The 20,447-nt window shown below is 42.5% G+C and overlaps 1 protein-coding gene across 1 annotated transcript in view; it reads left to right on the forward strand.

Annotated features, from left to right (window-relative positions):
• Nucleotides 1-20,057, forward strand: part of CAMK4 (calcium/calmodulin dependent protein kinase IV) — a 193,283-nt gene extending 173,226 nt beyond the window's left edge. Inside the window, exons 8-11 of the mRNA XM_037032274.1 lie at nucleotides 7,147-7,222; nucleotides 11,542-11,668; nucleotides 15,492-15,644; nucleotides 16,909-20,057. Of these exons, the coding sequence (XP_036888169.1) occupies nucleotides 7,147-7,222; nucleotides 11,542-11,668; nucleotides 15,492-15,644; nucleotides 16,909-17,349 (797 nt within the window). The 3' untranslated portion in view covers nucleotides 17,350-20,057. The remainder of the gene's footprint in view (nucleotides 1-7,146; nucleotides 7,223-11,541; nucleotides 11,669-15,491; nucleotides 15,645-16,908) is intronic.
• The last annotated feature ends 390 nt before the right edge of the window (nucleotides 20,058-20,447 follow it).

Raw genomic sequence — 20,447 nt, forward strand, 5'->3', positions numbered from 1 at the left:
ATATTTATTGAACTATTACTCACCAAGCAGTGTTTTAGGTGTTAGAGATACAGCAGTGTGTGTGTGGGGAGGGAGGTGGGGGGGGGGGCAAAACTCTTCTCTTTACGAGTACATTTAGTGGAAGAAGACAAATAATAAACAAAAATGTGTAAATTAGATGGAAAGAGGTGATGATTTCTATGAGAGAACGCAGAGCCGGGGAAGAATAGGAAGTGTTAAGAGCCTGCCTTGCAATTTAAGCAGGGTGATCGGGGCAGGCTTCACTCAAGAGGAAACCCAAGAATAAAGACTTGAATGAGCTGAGAGAGAAAGGAAGCCACATGGATATCTAGGGAAAGAACATTCCAGGCAGGGGCCACAGAGCACACCAACCCTGAGGCGGGAGCATCCTGGTGTCGTCAAGCTCCAGCGAGTAGGCTGGTTGGTTGGAGTACAGTGACAAGGTGGGAACAGTAGGTAGGAGAGCGGATCATAGGTCCAACTGGAGGGATAGAGTTAACCTTTATGGAGATGGGGAAGACTTTTGGAGCAACAGGTCAGGCCTTATTGGTTTTGAGATGCCCATTAGATATCCAAGGGGAGATGACATATGGGCAGAAGGGTGTGTATGTTTGAAGATTGGGAGTGCGGACATGACTTTTGACATAAATGTAGGCATGATTGGTATAGGCTATTTAAAGCCTTGAGACTACCCAGGCAGAAAGGAAACAACCCGGATGGATCCCTGGGCAACACCATTAGGAGGCCAGAGAGAGGAGGAGAAAACACATTTGGTATTCATGGATATCAAATAGTAGAGGAAGCTCCACAGGATGGAATTAGGAATTGTGCATGAATGCTGTGAGGCACAGATTTGGGGCTCAATATCCAAAACAGTATTTCTGTATCTAAAACTGTCGGCAGTAGGAGAGGCTGCCCAGCCCCCCACCCCCCGGGTTGGGAAATGGCCACCAAAGTTGATTGACTCCTCTATCAGGACTCAGGGCTATTGACAAGGGAAGGGAAGTAGAGTCCTGCTCATTTTTATACCACCCAGCCAGATGGATGGTGTATGGTCTTTAAATATTATCACAAAAGCTGTCTATATAAGTTGAGGATTATGGCAACCGCTTAGTTAAATCAAAACTAACCAAATATAATTTGGCCTGAGGTGGCTGATAAAATTGAGTCTAAAGAGATTCTTACTAATATCATACCCTCACTTCTCCTGTTCTCTGTGGTTTGGGGACAGTCTTTTAAGGCCCTGCTAATCCTTAACTTCTGGCTCTCTATACCATAAATCATACTCCGTGCCCACTTTTTTCTCACTGCAAGTGACTATTTTAAGTGCAGAACCAACCGTGACAGAGAAGCCACAGTTCTGTGAGGCTCAGCTCTGTTGCTACACGGATGCGGGCGGAATGATGTGAGGGGAAGAGGTCAAAAGGACACGCTGATTGATGGCAAGTGGGTAGAAGACTTGCTTAAAATACACTATTTGAGCTCTGAACACCCTGCAAAATGTTCCATTTTAGAATGTCACTACAAAAAAAAGATACATGTAAAATAAGATAAAAAGTTTCAAAAGAATTAATACTGATAGTTATCAGTAAGATTCTTTGTCCATGTAGAGAAAAACTGCATGTGTCCTGTGTAATATGTGAGCCAGAGTTTGAATTCCAAACTAAGTCCATTTCCATTACTTTATGTTTGTATCTCCATGCACAAAAGAGAGCCTCATGCAGTGTTAATATCAGGATGAGCTGGGTTTCATTCGTATATTAGGTTATTTATCTGCAACCCACCTCGCCCCACAAACATGGAAAGGCCTTTCCAGCAATTACTGCTCCTCTGCTGTCCTGAGATCTTTCTCCACCCATTTATAAGATTCATAGAAAAAGAAATATTACAGAATGCATGTGGCACAGAAGACGGTCTTTAATAGCTTAAATGAAAAACAGTAAGTGAGAGGTGGATTGACTGATACTTATTACAGTGTAGAAGACCAGGAGAGTCGAGGAAAGTGGAAAGGATGAGTTAGACCATGAAACATGTCATTTGTGTTTTAAAACATCCTTAAAACTTTTTCTTGGTCCACACTAACAAGTCATAGGTAACCAAAGTGACAGCAGCCTCAGAGGCCCCTCAGCCCTTCTCACCCTTTCGAGCATGGAGTGCATGGAATTGGTAGAAAGCTGAGAGGCAGTGTGGGATGTGAACAGACGAGGCTGCTCCCAGCCAGAGGCACCCCCCTCTGGAAACATCTCGACTGCATCCCAGTCTGATCCACAGCTTTGTCCTAACGCTTAGCACATTGCAGTTGGACATGGCCTCTCTTCTCTGCTGTCATAGCAAAAATTGCACTTGACAAAGTTTAAAAGCTTATGCCCTGTACTTGCTAATTGTATGTGACACTGTAACATAATCTGCTCCCCTGTGAGCGCTCTGCTGCCTGTAGGAGGCTGCCTTGGGTGCGTCCTTCTCCTCTGGTTTCCTAGGCCACGTTAGGAACGGGCAAGGGGCAGAGCAAATCCAGGCACTGCTCTTCTCCTTCTGGCAGTTAAATCCCCGCCCTCCTCCTTTCACACTGCTCACTCCCCAGAGGCCAAGTTTATTTTTTTAATATTGTATTGTTTATGCCATTACAGTTTTCTCCCTTTCCCCATTTCTAATCCCACAGTCAATCCCGACACCATTGTCCATGTCCATGGAAACTTCATATATGTTCTTTGATGAATCCCTTCCCCTTTTTTCATCAATCTCCACCTCCCCCTTCACCTCTTTTAGCTGCCCATCTGTTCCATGTTTCTATACCCCAGAGGCCAAGTTCAGAGAGACTTCTAGATGCTGTGCTGAATGCCAGTGGATGTTTGTGGCCCCAAGAATCTCCAAATTCAAGACAAGCCTCCACAGTGAAACAAGTCCCGCAGAGTTTTTTTTCCTGCCTGTAGAAGTAAAAACAAATTCAGGCTTTAAGATGAAGATAAGTTTTCCCCATATGTTTTGAATTGATAAAATGAAAACACGGGGAAGAATTTAAAAACAAACAAGGACCCCAACCTACTGGCATCTGCAGCCTGGCCTTGACCTTTCCGCTGGGCACTCATCACACCGGAGCCTCACTGCACACACCTGGCTGTGCACCAGCCACACTGACTTCTGCCCGTTCTCTGAGTGCCCCTTGCTCCTCCCTGCCACAATGTCTCTTCATATGTGCTTTCTCCACCCGGAACCTCTTCTCTCTCTTCCCCCCACCACCACCCTCTCTACCGTTGCCTACCTAGCTTCCCTAGGTCCTTTACATCTCAGATTAAACTGCTTTCTCATTCTGACTGGGGCAGCCCTCTGTCAGAGACACGTTCCCTACAAGCCCTTCCCATCACCACTTTGCACTTCTTCACGGGGTTTTCCTGATCACTGTCTGCCTCCCCCACCACACTGTAAGCTCTGTGATGGCAGAGACTTGTTCTCTTTAACTCCCTCAGCACCACCTAATACACTGCCTGTCATACAGCAGGTGCTTAATACGTCATCCATAATTTATTCAGCAATATGAGTGAATGAATGAACTTGTTGATTTCATTCACCTTGGTCTCTCTGTGATTTGTCTTTCTCAAAACAGTTAATGGTAGTTTTAAAAAGTTCTCTGATAAAGAATGCCACTCTGTAGTTTTAGCTGAACAGGTGGGAAGGGATCGTGAAGCTTATCTAGGGCACCCGCAAAATGAAGGCACAATCAAGGACCAGAATCACCTTCTGTTTTTCTCCTAGGGCATTGGAAAGAGAGGGAAAGCCAGCACTGATCATTCCTATGTGTCACAGGCCATACCCGATTCTTTTTATTTAAGAGCATTTCTAGAACTGGTTACAGTAATTTTATTTACTAAATCAATATTCATGCCTATCTCTAGGTGGATGCTCAACCTCTAGATATTGTAATTGTACCATGCTCTTATAAAAAAAATCAGCATTGTGAGGTCTACGTGGTGTGTTGCTGAATAAATATTATAATTAGAGTTAGGATTTTATATAATTTTTATATTCAGTTAAAATTGCTTTTTAAAAACATATGACTGGTGTCTTGGCAATCTCAATGCCATCTGCCAAAATCACTCCATATGGGAGGTTGGGGCCTGTTGCTCCCTAGGACCTCTGCGGGGCTTGGTGCTCAGTGGGCTGTGCCACCAAGGACAAGGTCATTGTGGACGTGGAAGAAAATGTGGATCCACTCAGAAGATCGCCAGGAAGATCAGTTTGTTATTAGTGACTATTGCAGAAAAGATGACGCTAGATTATTTTAAATTCATCCTAAAAACCGTGTTACACTTAGAAATTATTTTCTCCCTCCACTTTGTTTGTTTGTTTGTTTGTTTTGGCAGTGAGGTCAAAAATGATACGAAGGACAGCCAGACATGCTTATTAGCGTTACAAAGTGGACTAGTGGGTATCTTTTCTTAAACTAAATTGGAAGTAGTCAACTATTTCTCATTCTAAGAAAATCAGAAATTTGTAGACTCACCTGCAAGAACATTTGAAACCTAGGAGACTTAAAGCTCTAGTGTGCCAGAGCCTACAATGTATTCTAGAAAAGCTTTGACTCTTGGAAAGGGTTCAGATAAATTATAAGAGTGTGTTCTTCTGGCTCTGAGGTCAAGTTCACATTAACTAGTAATTGAAAATATTAAAAGATAGTATGAATGGTATCTAATTGTATCTAGGTTTTTCGAGTTTATTTCACCCAAATTTTTTAATCTGATTAATAAATATTAAAAATCCCTTAAAAATATTTTTACAAGAAATTCACTGTGGACAAAAACCATTCTATATTCCTTTTGTCTCAGTTAGCCTTGTGGTGGAGAGTTCAGCTTTTCACACCACGGTTTACTCGTATTGCCGCATGATGCCTCTGGAAAGAAAGTTTGCACCAGTGCTTGAGGGGAGATCAGATATTACCAGGTCATACGAGAAATCCAGATGCCCTATAAAGTAGATTCGGAAAGAATTCTGTTCCATGGTATTCACTTTATCGGGGGCTGTGGGCCTGGGGGCTATGAAGAGTGGCCAGAGAAAACACCTGACCTTTGTGACAAGGTGCTGATCTCTAGACCATGCAGGATGGAGAAAAGGTCTCACCAGAGCCAACAAGAAAGGTACCCACAGAGCAGCAGATGCAGGAGGCACCCTGGCCAGTGGGGGAGGGGGAATGGGAGTGCAGCAGGTTTGGGGGTAGAGAGCTTGACCTCTCCTCTTGCTCAAACTATCAGCGACTCCCTTTACCAGTATCACGGTAGCTTGCAGGTTAAAACTCAAAGTAAACTCGGAAATAGCCAGCCCAATTTACTTAGAATTTAGGGGTGAAAACCAAGACCCAGAAAATGGAAAAGACTCTCCCCAACATATGTCACTATTCATGGTTCAATGGCAATGTGGGACTTGGTAGCCCTCCGCTGCTGTCAAGACCTGAGCCGGGAAGCTACTTCATGTGCAGGCGCATTGCAGCTCCCCGACTGGAACAGCTCTCGGAGGCAGACAGGCAGTGGGAGCCCTCCTGCGAGTGGCGGCCTGACTTGAGTGTCTGCTGCGCTACGTTGTGCAAAGCCTTTGTGAGTGGGAGCTCAGCGTTGGGGCTGTTGGGGCCCAAAGGAACCGTCTGTGGGGTACAGATTGCTCTGGGAAAGGAAAGCCAACCTGACACAGTGAATGGTGCTGGCACTGAGCGTGCATTTTTCTTAATTATGTTAATTAAATCTTAAAAGGGAATTTTTTCTAGGAATAATTTGTTTAAGGATGAGAAAAACTACTTGGCCCCAGATGCGATTCCTCAGCGGGTGCACCATGCGGGATGCTGCCTAGAGTGCTGTGCCTCACACTCCTGTTTCACCGTTCCGGCTCCACCGTTCCCGCTCTTCCTCTCCTGTAGTTTATGTAGCGCAGTTCCTATGGCAATGAGAAATTCCTGGCGGGGAAAGGACGGGGAGAAGCAGGTGGTGTGGGAATATGCCAGTGGCAAATCCACTGTATTTCCTCCTATAAGTTAAATGCAGAGTCCCATGAGGACAGCTTCCTTCTGGACCTCACTGTGACAATATGACACTTCCGGCCTCCATGGACAGGGATGCAGCTCACTTGCTTTCCTGTCCTCAGCTGGAAGGAGGAGGAAGACCCCATCCCCAAGGTGTCCCTCAAGGAGTCCTCAGCATTCATCAGTCAGGCCCTCCTCCAGGGACCCCACTGACACCTATAGCACCCTTGTTCCAGGAAAAGTCCATTCTGGGTTATAGTCCTGAGCGATACCTAGGCACAGATGGCACAGCTCTCACCTCTTCTCTCCCTTTGTTAGTAAGGCAAACCAACAACACACCTGCGGTCCTCAGGGCAAATGACTGGACTCAGTGAACTCTCCATTTTCACAGCTCCACAGTAATAAAAACATGAAAGAACTCCTCACAATTCTATACTACAGGGCTGGTTTGAGGTTGAGCATGCCTTCCTCTCTCACGAAGTGGGCAGAGCTAATAGGAGCAGCCTCATTACACACGGAGAAGTCCTCCTTTCTCAGCTCATAATCCCAGACTCACTGGAACAGCTGCTCTCCGGGGACCTATGTGTAGTTCTCAGTACCATACAGGGGCATATGCCAGGGCCCCTTCTGGCTCGTGTTCCAACCTTTCAGCACTGGTGAGCTTCAGTCCTCCCCACCATCTGCCCTGGTCTCTGGCCAGTCCTCTGCCAAACACACACACTCATGGATGTAGTGCGCCAAACAGATCTGGTTCCCAAGGCAGCGTAATTGTGTCTGTGTTCCCTTACTATACTAAGCTTTCCTTTCTTTCTTTCCTATGTACAAAGCTTCCTTTGAAGTAAGGGATCTTTTGTAGCAGAGATAGAGCTCCCTCTTATTTGGGCATTATCACAATGTTCTGATGTAGGATATTAAAGTTAATAGTTTTATTTTTGTGCATTCCAAACACAGAGAGACTGTAATCTCTCCCATTAAAATAGACATAAGACTCTGTGGCCTCATTCCTTGGTTTGGGCAGAGAAGATTGGTTATAAAACTGTTCTAAAGTTGATGTTGATAAATTCATTTCCTCCCCATGACTTGTTATTAAAATGTAAGTGTTGAGCTTAAACTCCAGTTGAACATAATTGTTCCTCTTCCTGCAGCACCTGAGATTCTTAGAGGCTGCGCCTATGGACCTGAGGTGGACATGTGGTCCGTGGGAATAATCACCTACATCCTGTAAGTGAAGGAAAGCAGTCTTCATGCAAACTGTTTGGCTTTGCTGTGCTATTTTCTCATAATCATAGGTAATCATAGTAGTCCTCATACAAGGCAAGGGTACTTTTTGACTTTTCATGATTTTCGATGACATACTAAATATGGTTGATGATCGAATTTTCTGAAAATGAGCATTGCCTTCCATTCTGTACTTTTTGGGGGGCCAGAACTTCTGTCTAGGCCATTTCCGTGACTCACTCTGATATGTGATGCACAGCAGATTTGGGGAACAATTTATATTTAGTGATAATAATAAATCTAAAACTCATGTTCACCTATTTAAAAACGCTCTTATTTTACTTACTTGCATCTCTTCAAAATATTAGGGTATTAGTCCTTTTTAAAGAGCAAATAGCTGTTTAATTATTTAAGCAATCCTGAACTGGTCCATTTCTTATCAGGAATACTTTAAATGCATTTTGGCTATCAATTTTATTTCCTATCTCAAGTACCTCAAGTTTAATACCCTAAACTCAGAGAAACATTTTCTTTGGTTGAAAAAAATATGAGCTAAATCTCTCACCCTCTGATGTCGCCAGTTCCGTTCCTGAGCTCCTGACAACTAATAAACAAGGGTTGCTGGGAACTCGCCAGGGAGAGGATGGAACTATAGATGAATACAAGGAAATAAGCAAGAATGATGGAAGAGTGTCTAGGGAGGAAGATGGCTGGGACAGCTGAAAAAGCAAGCTATCAGTGAGTTCCAGAATTTAAACAGGGTTGCCATTTAGAGGTAGCTGCTAGGCTAATTGTCGGAACCCGTAATATTCAAACCTGTAAGGAGATTTCAGAGGGTGTAAAAGAACGTGGTTTTTTTTTTTCAGCACAGGCTGCCAGAACAAAATGCCACAGACTGGATGGCTTAAAGACAGAAATTTATTTCTCATGGTGCAGGAGGCTGGAAGTCCTAGGCAAGGATGCCAGTAGGTTGAGTTCTGATGAATCTACTTCCTTACTTGTAGAGACCCACCTTCTCACTGAGTTTGTGCCTGGCAGGGAGAGGAACTAGCTCCGTGGTGTCTCTTTTTAACGGGCTACCAATCCCATCATGAGATGCCACTCCGTGATCTCCTCTCAGCCTAATTCCCCACCAAAGCCTCTTCTCCAAGAGCCTTCACACTGGGGGGTTAAAGCTTTAACGTGTGAATTGGGAAAGGGAAAGAGTTCAGTCTGTGGAAGAAAGAGGGCTTTGTTTTCAAAATTTAACAGTAATCTTAGAAATTGCAGTGCTTAGGTACTATGGCTAGGCATGGGGTAACTGGGGTGGGACCCCCACGGAGTTAGTAAACTCTGAGTATATACTTTGGTCAGTAGCCAAGACAGATGGTTCCACAAGCAAACCATAAAATAGCCATCTGCTATTATGTAACGTCAAAAGATATTTTCAGTGACCAGTTCCTTGTGTTTCCTGAATGTATTAAAGCTTCAGAAGATCTGGAGAGGTAGAGAACCGTTCTTTTTTCCTTATGAAAGTACAAACTATTAGGTCATTTTTGTTTGCCACACTAAGTGTTTTACTCGTTAAAATGGATTCCCAAGGCCACATCATAGAATTCCTTCAGCTTATATTTGAGATCACTTTCATACTGGGGAAAGTACGTGGGTGACATGTTCTACTTAGTGATGTTAAGTGAAAAACTGAACTACACAAATAGTGATTCAGATTTGCCCCTAAAATATAAATATGCCCACTAATTACAATTTTGCATTGAAAAGTTATGGGAGGGGGTTAGAGCATTAAAGAGGTGTAGGAACTCAGAGAGATAGAAATAGGAAATTATATTCACCCTGTATAAGTGAAATATGGAATGAATAAAACTCCATGATATGGTTACTGATGTGGGAAAATGAATTAAAAAATATGTGATCATTTAAAACACATCTTATTATAGCTGAAAATAATTTTAAAAGTCTATCAGGTCTTTCCCTGTAGTTTACTTAAGATCATTAATGAATAGGTGGTGGTTGAAAGTAAGCACAGGAACCCCCAGAGTGAAAACAAGAATGCTGCATGTAACTAATATCCCTTAATAGTTCTGGTCTGGCCTAACTCTGTCAGCCTGGGGACCTTTTTTAAAAAAAAAAAAATGTGCCCCAGGCATGAAACAGCTCTGGCCACCTACATAGGCATCGAACTGGGATGAACGAAGGACTTCTTGTCTGCTTTGCCTCAGTCAGGTGTCCCCTTGCCTATTGCTGGGGGCTTGGTGGTGGTTCCGGACTTTTTATTCAATCTGTAGTTCATTAATAATTGGTGAGGTCTACCAGGCAAGGTTCACTGGAACATTTTCTTCAGTGGAATGTGCCCTCGGACGTGTGCATCTCCTGTATTATTGAGTGTTTTTGAAAGTCCCACCAGGCCATTCGTTTTGTGTTATCACCTTGCTGTTTCTGAGCACAACAGGAGACTGGAAATGAAGGCCATTTTCCTGTTTCTCACGGGAATTCTGGTCCTTTTACCTTTGACACCTAAACCCTCTGTCCCCACAGACAAAAGCAATCGCTTCAGTGCTCAGATGGAAGTCAGCCAGATAATGTGGGAGATTCGGTCTCTCCCTCAGCTTTTAGCACCGCAGTTCGCCCTGTGGCCCGGAGCCACGTTGTATTACACATTCTCACTTCGGGCCCGTGTAATCCTAATATCCGCCTAAACTGTCCTTGTTGGCATTCAAATATTTCCACTGCCGAAGGGTTTCTGTTCTCTGTGTGTGAATGTGCGTGTACACAGTCTGCTGTGTGTCACATGGCTTCCATTTTTGGCATTCCAGGCTGACATGACAAACTCATTACCTCTATCACCAATACACACATGTGCCAAAATGATTGAGAGGAAAGAAAGGCATTTGGGCACTATACCTTCTCAACTGTCACTTTTCTCTCTCAATTTCCAGAAGGGAAAACACAGGAGTTCCCTAAACTAAAGCTGGAAAGTCGCCCAATCTCTTCACCCCTGACCAACAGCGGGCTATATTTCTCTAGTGTTGGGGAGGGCACAGGAGAGCCCAGTGAGGCTGAGCTGCCTGCTTGTCCAGGTGTGGACATGCACTCCCTTCTCTCCTGATGCTAGAGCAGGACCCTCTGGGCGGACACCACAGCGGAACAGAGAGGGTGTGCTGGCCTGGGCTTCTGCGCTCCTGACCTTGCCTTTTCCCGGCTCACTCCAGGATATTGGAAAATGACAAAGCCTCTCCCCAAGGGGTGTTCCCTAAGCAAAAGGACAGGCGAAAGGACTTCTTCCTAGAAACCCACTACATTAGGATGCCCTTAAACATTTCCTGCTCTGCACCAACCTGGCCAGCTTGTAGAAAAAAATCAGGAAAATGTTTTTAACTTAATCAGTCTCCACCACTACCACACCCCCTGCATTTTGTGTCAAGTGCAACACATGTCCTAGAAGAGCCTTTTTAAAAAAAAAAAAATACTTTCCTTTTGATTCCTAGCGATTTCAGAACCTCCACCCATCTAGAAACAGCGAAGGCGTGGTGGTCCTAGACCAGGAACTCAGTTTTCTTCTCTCCCCTCAGGATGCCACAGGTGGCCCTCCATCACTTTTCCCCACTTTTCCCATTTATTTTTGTGCTGACCCTGTTGTGGCACACGGTGAAATATCTGTACAATATACAAAAATGAGAGTCACATAGAAGGTGGAGGAATCTAGGCTTGTCATCTCTGTTGGTTGCATCTATCAGTTCACTGTATAAAGATTTAAAGGCCATTCTCTGGCAGTCATTTTAGCTCCTATTTTTGTTCACTCTGAACTCCAAACTGGAATAGGATAAAAATCTAATACTTTACACGTTTATATGTAAGAATTCAGTGAATAGGGCTGAATAGAAATGACGGAAAAATCTCTTCTTTCCACCTTTCAATCTCTTTATTCTTTAAACCCTAATTGTTCTACTTTGTGATAAATTGGAACACTAATCAGTCTCTGTCTTCTCAATTCCTGGTGAAAAAAGTCATGGAAAGTCTAATTACCATGTGCCTATAATAATGTTAGCTATGAGTATTGTTCTTTATGATGTAATTACTAATGTTATTATAACAGTTTTAGAAATCCTAAATCGGTTTTGTGCCTGTTCCTACTTCCTGAAGACGCAACGGTGTGTTCACACACTCAAAGCTGAGCCGGAAGGAGGCGATTTCACACCTGCGCTGAACAGAGTTGCCCCCCTCACAGGCATCTGTGGGAAAGGGCAGCCTTGGATTTCAGCAGAAAAATTGGTGGAAGATAGTTAGGCTCTTAAAGACGTTTTGTTCCCTGTCTTTTGTCCCTCTAGACTTTGTGGATTTGAACCATTCTACGATGAAAGAGGCGATCAGTTCATGTTCAGGAGAATTCTGAATTGTGAATATTACTTTATCTCCCCCTGGTGGGATGAAGTGTCTCTAAATGCCAAGGACTTGGTAAGTATGACACACACGAAATGAAATAAAATCTCCCACGTTCATTTTTAGCTAATTAATGGGCAGTGCCATTTTTAATTTTGTCCCCTTTAATATATGTGTAATTATATTTTAATAATAGAATAAAAACTAATACATGAGCTGACTTATCACAAATTAAAAATTGCTGCAGTATTAGTTAATGATTTTCCCACCTAGTCAATGTAGAGCCTTGCTAATGAAGACGGATTGTGCTGGGAGAATCCAAACGTAATTTACACAGAAGAATTCCGTTTTAACTTGCTTCTCATTACCTAGATTTGGTTGTAGTTCAAATAAAACAACATTTTTCTTGAAATGTTCACTTATTAAAATATTTTGGAACTAAAACAAGTTCCATCATTTATCATTGGCATTATAAAGAAGTTACACTGTATTAACAGTGCATTTTGGGTTTTTTGTTCTTTATGTTGGTTTGTTTTACTTGGCTTGTCACTCAGGCCAATGTTGAAGTTTGGTTGCATTCAGGAAATGAAAGAGGAAATGGCCCAAAATGAAGAGCATACTAGCAAGGAATTAAAATATTCACCATTAATATGCAGAAATTACTAAAAGCTAACTTTTGAATCACAGAGATTAGATTTTCAAGGGATCTGAGGAGTCATCTAGGGTGATGTCCCCTCATTTTAATGATGAATGTGCTAAAGCCCAGGTCAATGAAATGACCACCAAGGTCACATTGTTTTCCAGCAGAAAGTTATTGCTGGGAACCAGTGATCCAGGTTTCCAGACCTTTTATCCAAAGCTTTTTTCCCTCCAAACATTTTCTTCTTTCCATCCATGCCCTTGCATGAGACAGATGCCCTGTAGGCCATGGCTTCTGCACTGTGGCTGGAAAGTGAAGGAGTACGTGTGATGTGTAGGTATGTCATCGCAGCTGTGTCATCTCAGCTGTGCCCTGGTCAGGCCACATGCTCCCGAACAGCTCTGGACTCCTCCACCTCTCTCCACCCCCACCAGCACTGCCCAGTCCAAGCTCCGACCTCTCCCACTGGACCACTGCCTCGACCTCCCGATGTTCATGCTGCTTCTTCCCATGCCCTTCTCTACACAAGGTCCAGAGGAATGGTCTAGCAAACAAATCACACCATGTTACTCTCCTGCTTCAGGGCTCCTAGGATAAAGTCCAAGGTCTGTAACGAGATCTAGGCAACACTGCCTGGTCTGAGCCTGGGATCCTCTCCCAGCCCACTCATTTCGCATCACTCCTTTGGTCGCTCTGCATCCCGGTGCACCAGACTTCCAGGCCCTCATCAGCGTAGCTCTGCGATGGGCCACTGTTCTTTCTTCTGCTTTGTAATGTTCTCTCCTCCACACTTCCTCCCTCTCCCTCCCCACAATCACACACACACACACACACACACACACACACACACACACACACCCCTTGCATGGGTAACTCATCTTCAAGCCTCAGTTGCCACTTAACATCCTCTGGGAGACGTAGTCTGCCCTCCTTTGGCAATCCCTCCTTCCACTAGTGCTTCGTTCCTCAGTCCCTAGACATCCTCTTTTGTGACAGTCATCACTTATATCTACTTGTTCAAAAGCCTCTCTTAACTATATTGTGAACTCTACACAAGAATAACACATGCGTGCCCAGACCTTCGTGCCACATGGGCAGATAGTACAGACTCACTGTTTACTGAATGAAACAATGAATCAGGAAATAGACCAGGGATTTTAGAATCTGACACACCTGGATTCAAGTGCCCCCTTTCTCATGACCTGAAGGCGTAACCTTGGGCTTCTTATCTAACCTGTGTTTCAGTTTCTTATCTGGGCTGACACTGGCTTGTTGGGAGACTTAGGGATAAAATGCATGTTGACTAAGGACCACCTACTTAGATGGTTCCTTATTTGGCCCTCCTTCCATTTCTTTCACCCTTAATACAAATTAAATGGATAAGAGGGTTAACAGTGATGTGTCTTCACTCAGCTAAACACTGTTGGTTGATATATTTATAAAACTTCAGAACTAGAGGAATCCTTGAACCATGTAGATGCATACTAATGGAACCCACATCTGTTACCAGCGAGGTGACAGTGCCCGGGGGGAGGGCAGGTTGGGCGGGGGCAGGAGGATACCCGTAAGGCTTTGGGTTTGAATCCTGAAGAAGTCACCGGATTGAGCTTGAGCAAGTTTCTTAACAACTCAGTGCTTCATCGTCTTCAAATGCATAGATTGATGCTGACATAGATACATTTTCCATACCCACTGGCTTTCAATACATTTTGTCTATTTTCATGAAGAGTAGGATGGTAATGATGAAGAAAAGTAAAAGAATGATTGGGAAATGGGAGTGAAATATCTAATTGTAAAGGATGTTGTTAAAGTTTGGGCATCATTTACATGAAAATATTAGTTCATCTTCTGTTCATCATCTATCTGTTCATCTTCGACAGATGATGGCTATGACTCCTGTCAGATTCTTATTTACTGCTGTTTTTGTTTTCTGAGTCGCCTGTGCCTCCCGCCACCTCCTCTCAGCTTTTGTGCCAAAGCAGTCTCACGTCTCTGCCCTTGAACATTCAGTGCCTCTACCTTGGACGCACATTTCTCTGCATATTTTGCAGAACAGAAGTAAAAGGAGAACCAGATATGCATTCTTCCTTTGATGTGCTGCCTGACTTCGTTAGTCTGTGTTTAGTTCTCTTTAGGTTATTAGAGCTAGAGAAGATTTTAGGCCTTAAATCATTCAAAGTTCCTTATCTTACACATGGGCAGATGAAGGCCAGAGAGGTCAGGCACCAGGGCGTCACTACGGTGCAGTGACCACAGAGCTCCAAGGTAGGACAGACCTGAGTTTGAATACGGCCTCCACCAATTACAAGTGGTCTGACCTTGGACAAGTTACTGAATCTTTCTGAGCTTCCTTCCATCACTCCTTTATGAATTGATAAGGTTATGGAAAGGATTATATGCATGTAAACGCTCTTTACATGTATGTAAGAATTGATAAACAAAGGAAATTAAATCATGTAACAAAAGGGCCCAGTGAGTGTCCACAGACACTCAATTCATATGTGGGTCTGTGCCTAGGGTCTCGGAAGTGGTTAGAGACATTAAGTAGGGCCTAAACATGCCTTCTGACTTCAAATGGCCTCTGACTCACTCCCGATCACCCTTCTGAGCCCAGGGCCATGGATTATTTGGGTCATCGATCTTCCTGGCAATTTATCATCTGCTCGTCCTCACAAGCAGGGTAAACTTCCTGGAATGGGTACAATTGGTCAAAGTCAGTCCTTGAAACAAGTCATGCCCCCAAGCCACTGACACCTTTACTTTGATTCTAAACAGGCTCTTTTTTACCCAATCATAAAGGTTATGATCCTATCCTTTTCTTTTTTCCTTTCTTTTGTTGCCATTGAATCCCTATGGAAAAGAATGGCGGATGAGCAAATGATTCCATCTCCACAGAGATGCATTTGAAGTTCTGAATTCTAAGTGATGTGAAGTGCAGCCTAGAATTGTTGAGATGCTGGTTCTCCTTCAAAGCGCTTTCAGTGCTCAGGCCAGCCAGCACCTGCTTCTTTGACCTGTGCCGGAAAGTTGTCCGACAGTTCGGGCTCCCAGGTGGCACTCACCACTGCCTCCTGTGACTCCCTCGGCTACCACTGCCTGAAGCCATTCTTACGCACAGTGACCTCTGAGCACTTAAAAAATTTCTTTAATTTTATTCAGTGGTACTGCTAGGGAAACAGAGTAAGACCTAGAAGCTCACAAGCTGAGGGGCAAGCCTGACTCACCATAAAAATCTCCCTATGGCTCTTACCACCTCAGGTCAGGAAATTAATTGTTTTGGACCCTAAGAAACGGCTAACTACCTTCCAAGCCCTGCAGCACCCATGGGTCACAGGTAAAGCAGCCAATTTTGTGCACATGGACACAGCTCAGAAGAAGCTCCAGGAGTTCAATGCTCGACGCAAACTTAAGGTAAGGTGGCATTTGTTTCATCTTGTTGTCTTAAGAAGATGTCTCTCTTATCTTGAGCTATTAAAGTTAATTCCACCACTCTTTATGCAAGACTATTATCCATCTCCTGTATTGGACAGGCAAAACCCTGCTTTGAAATCCCAACCACGCTGGTGTAAAGCCACTTCTAGTCTTAGAAGAACTCATTGTTAATAAAAGGAGAAATGTGTTACATGTTGACATTTACTCACCAAACACATGATCACTTCTTCTCATTTACTTAAGCGTGAGCTGCTTAAATAGCAGAGTTGTGGGAACTATTTAGAACGTTTTCTTCTTTCTAAGTATGTGAACATTGGGGAACAATCTTTAAAAACTATATTTTGTAATATAAATAATTAGCATACTTGGTAAAAATTAAAATAATTCAAATGATGTAGAAAATTATCCATAAAAATATCTCTTGATAAAACATACATGGAATAGAAATTAGGTGCTCTTCTCTTACACGGTGGTTTTCCGGTTTAGCTCTATATACAGCCAAACTGCGGGTCTTTGGTCTCAGAGAACAGCTGGGGGTCAGAGTGTTCCCTCTGTCACCACTTACAAGCTGATACCAAATAAGCCTGAAGGGCCTCATGGTTAAGTTGATTTGAAATACCCTGTATTAAATAAACTTGACTCAGCCCAGGATTTCTCAGATAAACTGAACATGGACCTCTTACCTCTATAATACTTATTAGACATCTATGGAACTTATTAAAACATCTATGTGTTTCCTGGAGCAAATACTTTGGGAAACACAGCCTAAATTTTTTGAAACCCAATCATTAATGGACAAACGCATTTACTCAGGCTTTCAATTGCCCCGATGATTAAATACACAGACGGGCCCTAGCTGGAGTAGCTCAGTGGATTGAGCATGGACCTGTGAACCACACAATCACGGTTCGATTCCCAGTCAGAGCACATGCCTGGGTTGCAGGCCAGTTCCCAGCAATGGACTCATGAGAGGCAACCATACATTGATATTTCTCTCCTTCCCTTCCCCTCTAAAGATAAATAAATAAAATCTTAAAAAAAATAAATACACAGATGGGCTTGAGATTAAAGAGATTTTTCTGTTCATTCTCCAGAGTTTTCGTATGACAATCTTGGTACAATAATACTTTGAAAGATCAAACACTAACATGTAAAGCCAACTCCCTGAATGCAAAGTTGAGCCCGAGGTGAGAGCTGGGATTTGAGTGGAGGGGACACCTGATACTTTTCTGTTTGTGATCAGGCAGCAGTGAAGGCCGTGGTGGCCTCCTCCCGGTTGGGAAGTGCCAGCAGTAGCCACAGCAGCATCCAGGAGAGCCAGAAGGCCAGCCGAGAGCCATCTCCAATCCACGATGGCAACGAAGATGTTAAAGCTGTTCCAGAAGAAGAGGAAGTTCAGGGAGATGGGGCCCAAGTGGCGGTTGAGAAGGCAGAGGCCAAGCTGATGAAGATGCAGGCCGAGGAGGCCGTTGAAGATGCTGTTGTAAATGCTCCTGAGGCCACCAACATGGTGCCCGAGGCAGCAGAGGCTGGGATCAAGCTGGCTGACCCACAAGTGGAGGAAGGCCCCGCAGAGGAGAAGCTGAAGACTGCGGAGGAAGCTGCAGCCCCCAAAGAAGGGCAAGAAAACCCAGCTCCGGGATTTGGAGCTCAGCAGAACGAAGTGATCCTGCCAGAGTACTAGGTGGCTTCCTCCCAGTCTAGAAGCCAAATCCTGGTCCTCGGTGCATTTTTGTCCTTCAGCAAGGAAGGTGTGGAAGCATGATATGCACTATAGTAATTCTGTTTTTGAGGTGCAAAAAATACATATATATCAGTTGGTAATCCTAACTTCAATGCATGTGACTGCTTTATGAAAAAATAGTGTCTTCTATGGTAAGTAATGGATACCTAATACTGATGAGTTAAATTTGAAATTGTAAGTAAATACAACATAACATTTTAAAACATGCATTTTCAGGGACCAATAGCACACATTTGAAGTAAATATTAACAAAGGTTTTTTTTGCTTTGAAAACCTAACCGTCCTCTACCCTTTGGATTTCCTCACAAGACAGACAGTCATTCCTTCCGACTGTCCCTCAGCCAGTACTAGGTAGTGCCCTGATGTGGGCCCCTGTGCTGCTCACATTTCACTTGTCATGGGTTCCGGTTGTTTACAAGGAGATGGTTATATATTACACATCTAAACACATTTGGTATGTGCAAAAAAAAAAAAGAAATTGAAGCATACTTTACAGGCCATGAAACCATATGCTCCAAAGCTTGTGTGAAGAATGCTTTTTTTATTTTGTTCTTATTTATATAAACTGTATTACTAATAAAATGTCCTTCTGATGGACAACACTTCAGGAGGAATAAAGAATTTTAGGGAAGAAAAGGAGATAAGACCAGAACAAGGCCAGGACTTGGAATAACAAGATTGATTTCTTGTCACTTTTCAAATAAAATTGATTTATTAATGAGTTTGTACAACTTTAGGGATAGGAGCATTTTTATAGATAAAGTCTGTAATTACCGAGTTTCAAATATTTAGAAAAATCTATTCCATAGCCTGGTGCCAAACTGTCTGAATAGAGTGGAAAGAGTATTATTCCATTACAAGATCTTTCATTATTGACTTTACTAGAATAAGGAAGCATTTTAGTTTATAAAGTATTTTTCCACTTCAATTGATAGTTATTTAGACATACTGCTTATAAACTAAAGATATTTCTGAAAAGCTAGTGTATCTTCTCACACTTGGAATCGAAGTACCCACATTTTGCAATATGGTTTAGAATGTCTTCATGTCAATTTAGGACAGTGAAACTTTTTATTTACCTTACAAAACAAAAATAAAAGAAACAAAGAATTAAATCGATTTCAAGTCAGACTTGAGAAGCTGTAACATTAGACTTGATACTTTATTATGATTTTTTCCAAAATATATTTCTTTGATCTTCATATGAACACTTTTCCATTATAGAAATCACATTAAAATTCCAAGTACCTCAGACTTATTTCTAGTTTGAAATGAAAGAAACATTTTTATAAAATCATTAGGCATCACAGTTTAGTACCTTTCCTTAATTTCAAAAAAAAATTATATTCAAAGGACAAGATGATAGACAAGAAAAATGGCTATTACATAAAAATTCTCATCCAAAAAACAGATCTTGAATTCTTTTGGTTCTTCCTCAAAACTATTACATTGGAAAATGAAACAAAATCTCTGGTTTCTGGGGGCAATTGGACCTGAACAGACTTTCTGCCTTCCAAGCACAAATCTTCATTTACTACTGTCCTCCTGAGAAGAAAACAAGGTAGGATTTCTCATCTTTCCTAGTTCAGGGGCCTGATAGATCACCAACATGGAGAATATGGCCCTTAATTAAGTCACATCATCCGGGCTCAGAGCAAGATTTTTTTGTTGTTGTTTTATCGTATTAACTAGTAGAGACTACTTATTCTCTTCTTCTGTGTTTCTGTCCTTTCTCTCTCTCAAAATTTCCACTTTAACTATTATGAAGGGCTCACTGTTGTTAACTGGTAAGAATGACTTTTTTACTAAGCATTAAGATTTTCATTTAAAAACATCACTTGGTATACTTTTTCCAATGAAACTTAACAGGTATATATAGTAAATGCTCCATACATTTCAAACTGGAGGAAGAGGGGGAAAGAGCTCTTACGAGAGAGTGGTCATTCACGGGAAAGATCAGAGCCTCTGGCCCCTCCCAGCCCACGCCCTTGTAGTTCCTAGGGCAGTTCTGTCATTCGGACGCTCGGGGCTGACTGCACGGTCGGCCCTGTGGGCTGTGGGAATAGCACAGGAAATAGCACAGGGAATAGCACAGGGAGTGCTCAGGCCGACGGGTGTGTGAGAGTTTTACCCATTTAAGTGAGTACACGTGCCTGGTCCTTGGTGAACACTTGACCGTGTGAGGGCAATTTCCTTTGTTTGGTTTGGTTTGTTTTGGTTTTAATCTGTAAACTGTACTCTTTAAAAAACTCAATGGGAGTTTTAAAGTTTGACTTGGGCGTTAAAGATTAAGTCCTGACAATGCCTAAATAGTGGCTAATTCAGTCATTTCAGTAGAAAACAAATGAAACTTTCATAAAAATAGGTCATTTCAGCCAAAAGACTCAAAGATTTCATAGAAATACAACCTAAGGATAATTGGGTTAATGTTTTGAAAGCACAGCAAGCATTTATGTATTATTTGTTGAAATGGGATGTATTATCCTTCTCAAAGATTACTTAGCTAAATAATGGCAGATAAGCTATAATTTGACATACTACTTCATAATGTTACCCCTAATTGACAATAGTCAAATTATATTTAAAGCAAAAGAATTAAGGGAATTTCAGCAAAGAACAATAAATTATATTTTGCACCTTAGAGCTGACAGTTATATTACATTATTAATTTTTGTTTTCAGAAATGTTCAGATGCACAGCATAACCTAGACTGTTTTTCCATGGAGAAGGGCAGTCTTCATCTCTCCCCTTTAAGAAGACTAATTGGAATCCCAGTGATTTTTCTCAAACTATAAGCGCCCATTCATTCCATGAATACATAAATAAGGTAGAAGTTAGAATAATATGGTTGTAGAAGTTATCATCTAGAACAAGCATTCTCTAACATAAATATGATGCAAGCCACATTATGTGGCTTTAAATTTTCTGTTAGCCACATTAAAAATTAGATAAAATTTGCCCTGGCTGGCGTAGCTCAGTGGATTGAGTGCGGGCCTGCGAACCACACGATCGTGGTTCGATTCCCAGTCAGGGCACAT

This window comes from Sturnira hondurensis, unplaced genomic scaffold (assembly GCF_014824575.4).
Source record: "Sturnira hondurensis isolate 20B ecotype Veracruz unplaced genomic scaffold, ASM1482457v3 Scaffold0021354, whole genome shotgun sequence".
Classification (NCBI taxonomy): Eukaryota; Metazoa; Chordata; class Mammalia; order Chiroptera; family Phyllostomidae; genus Sturnira; species Sturnira hondurensis.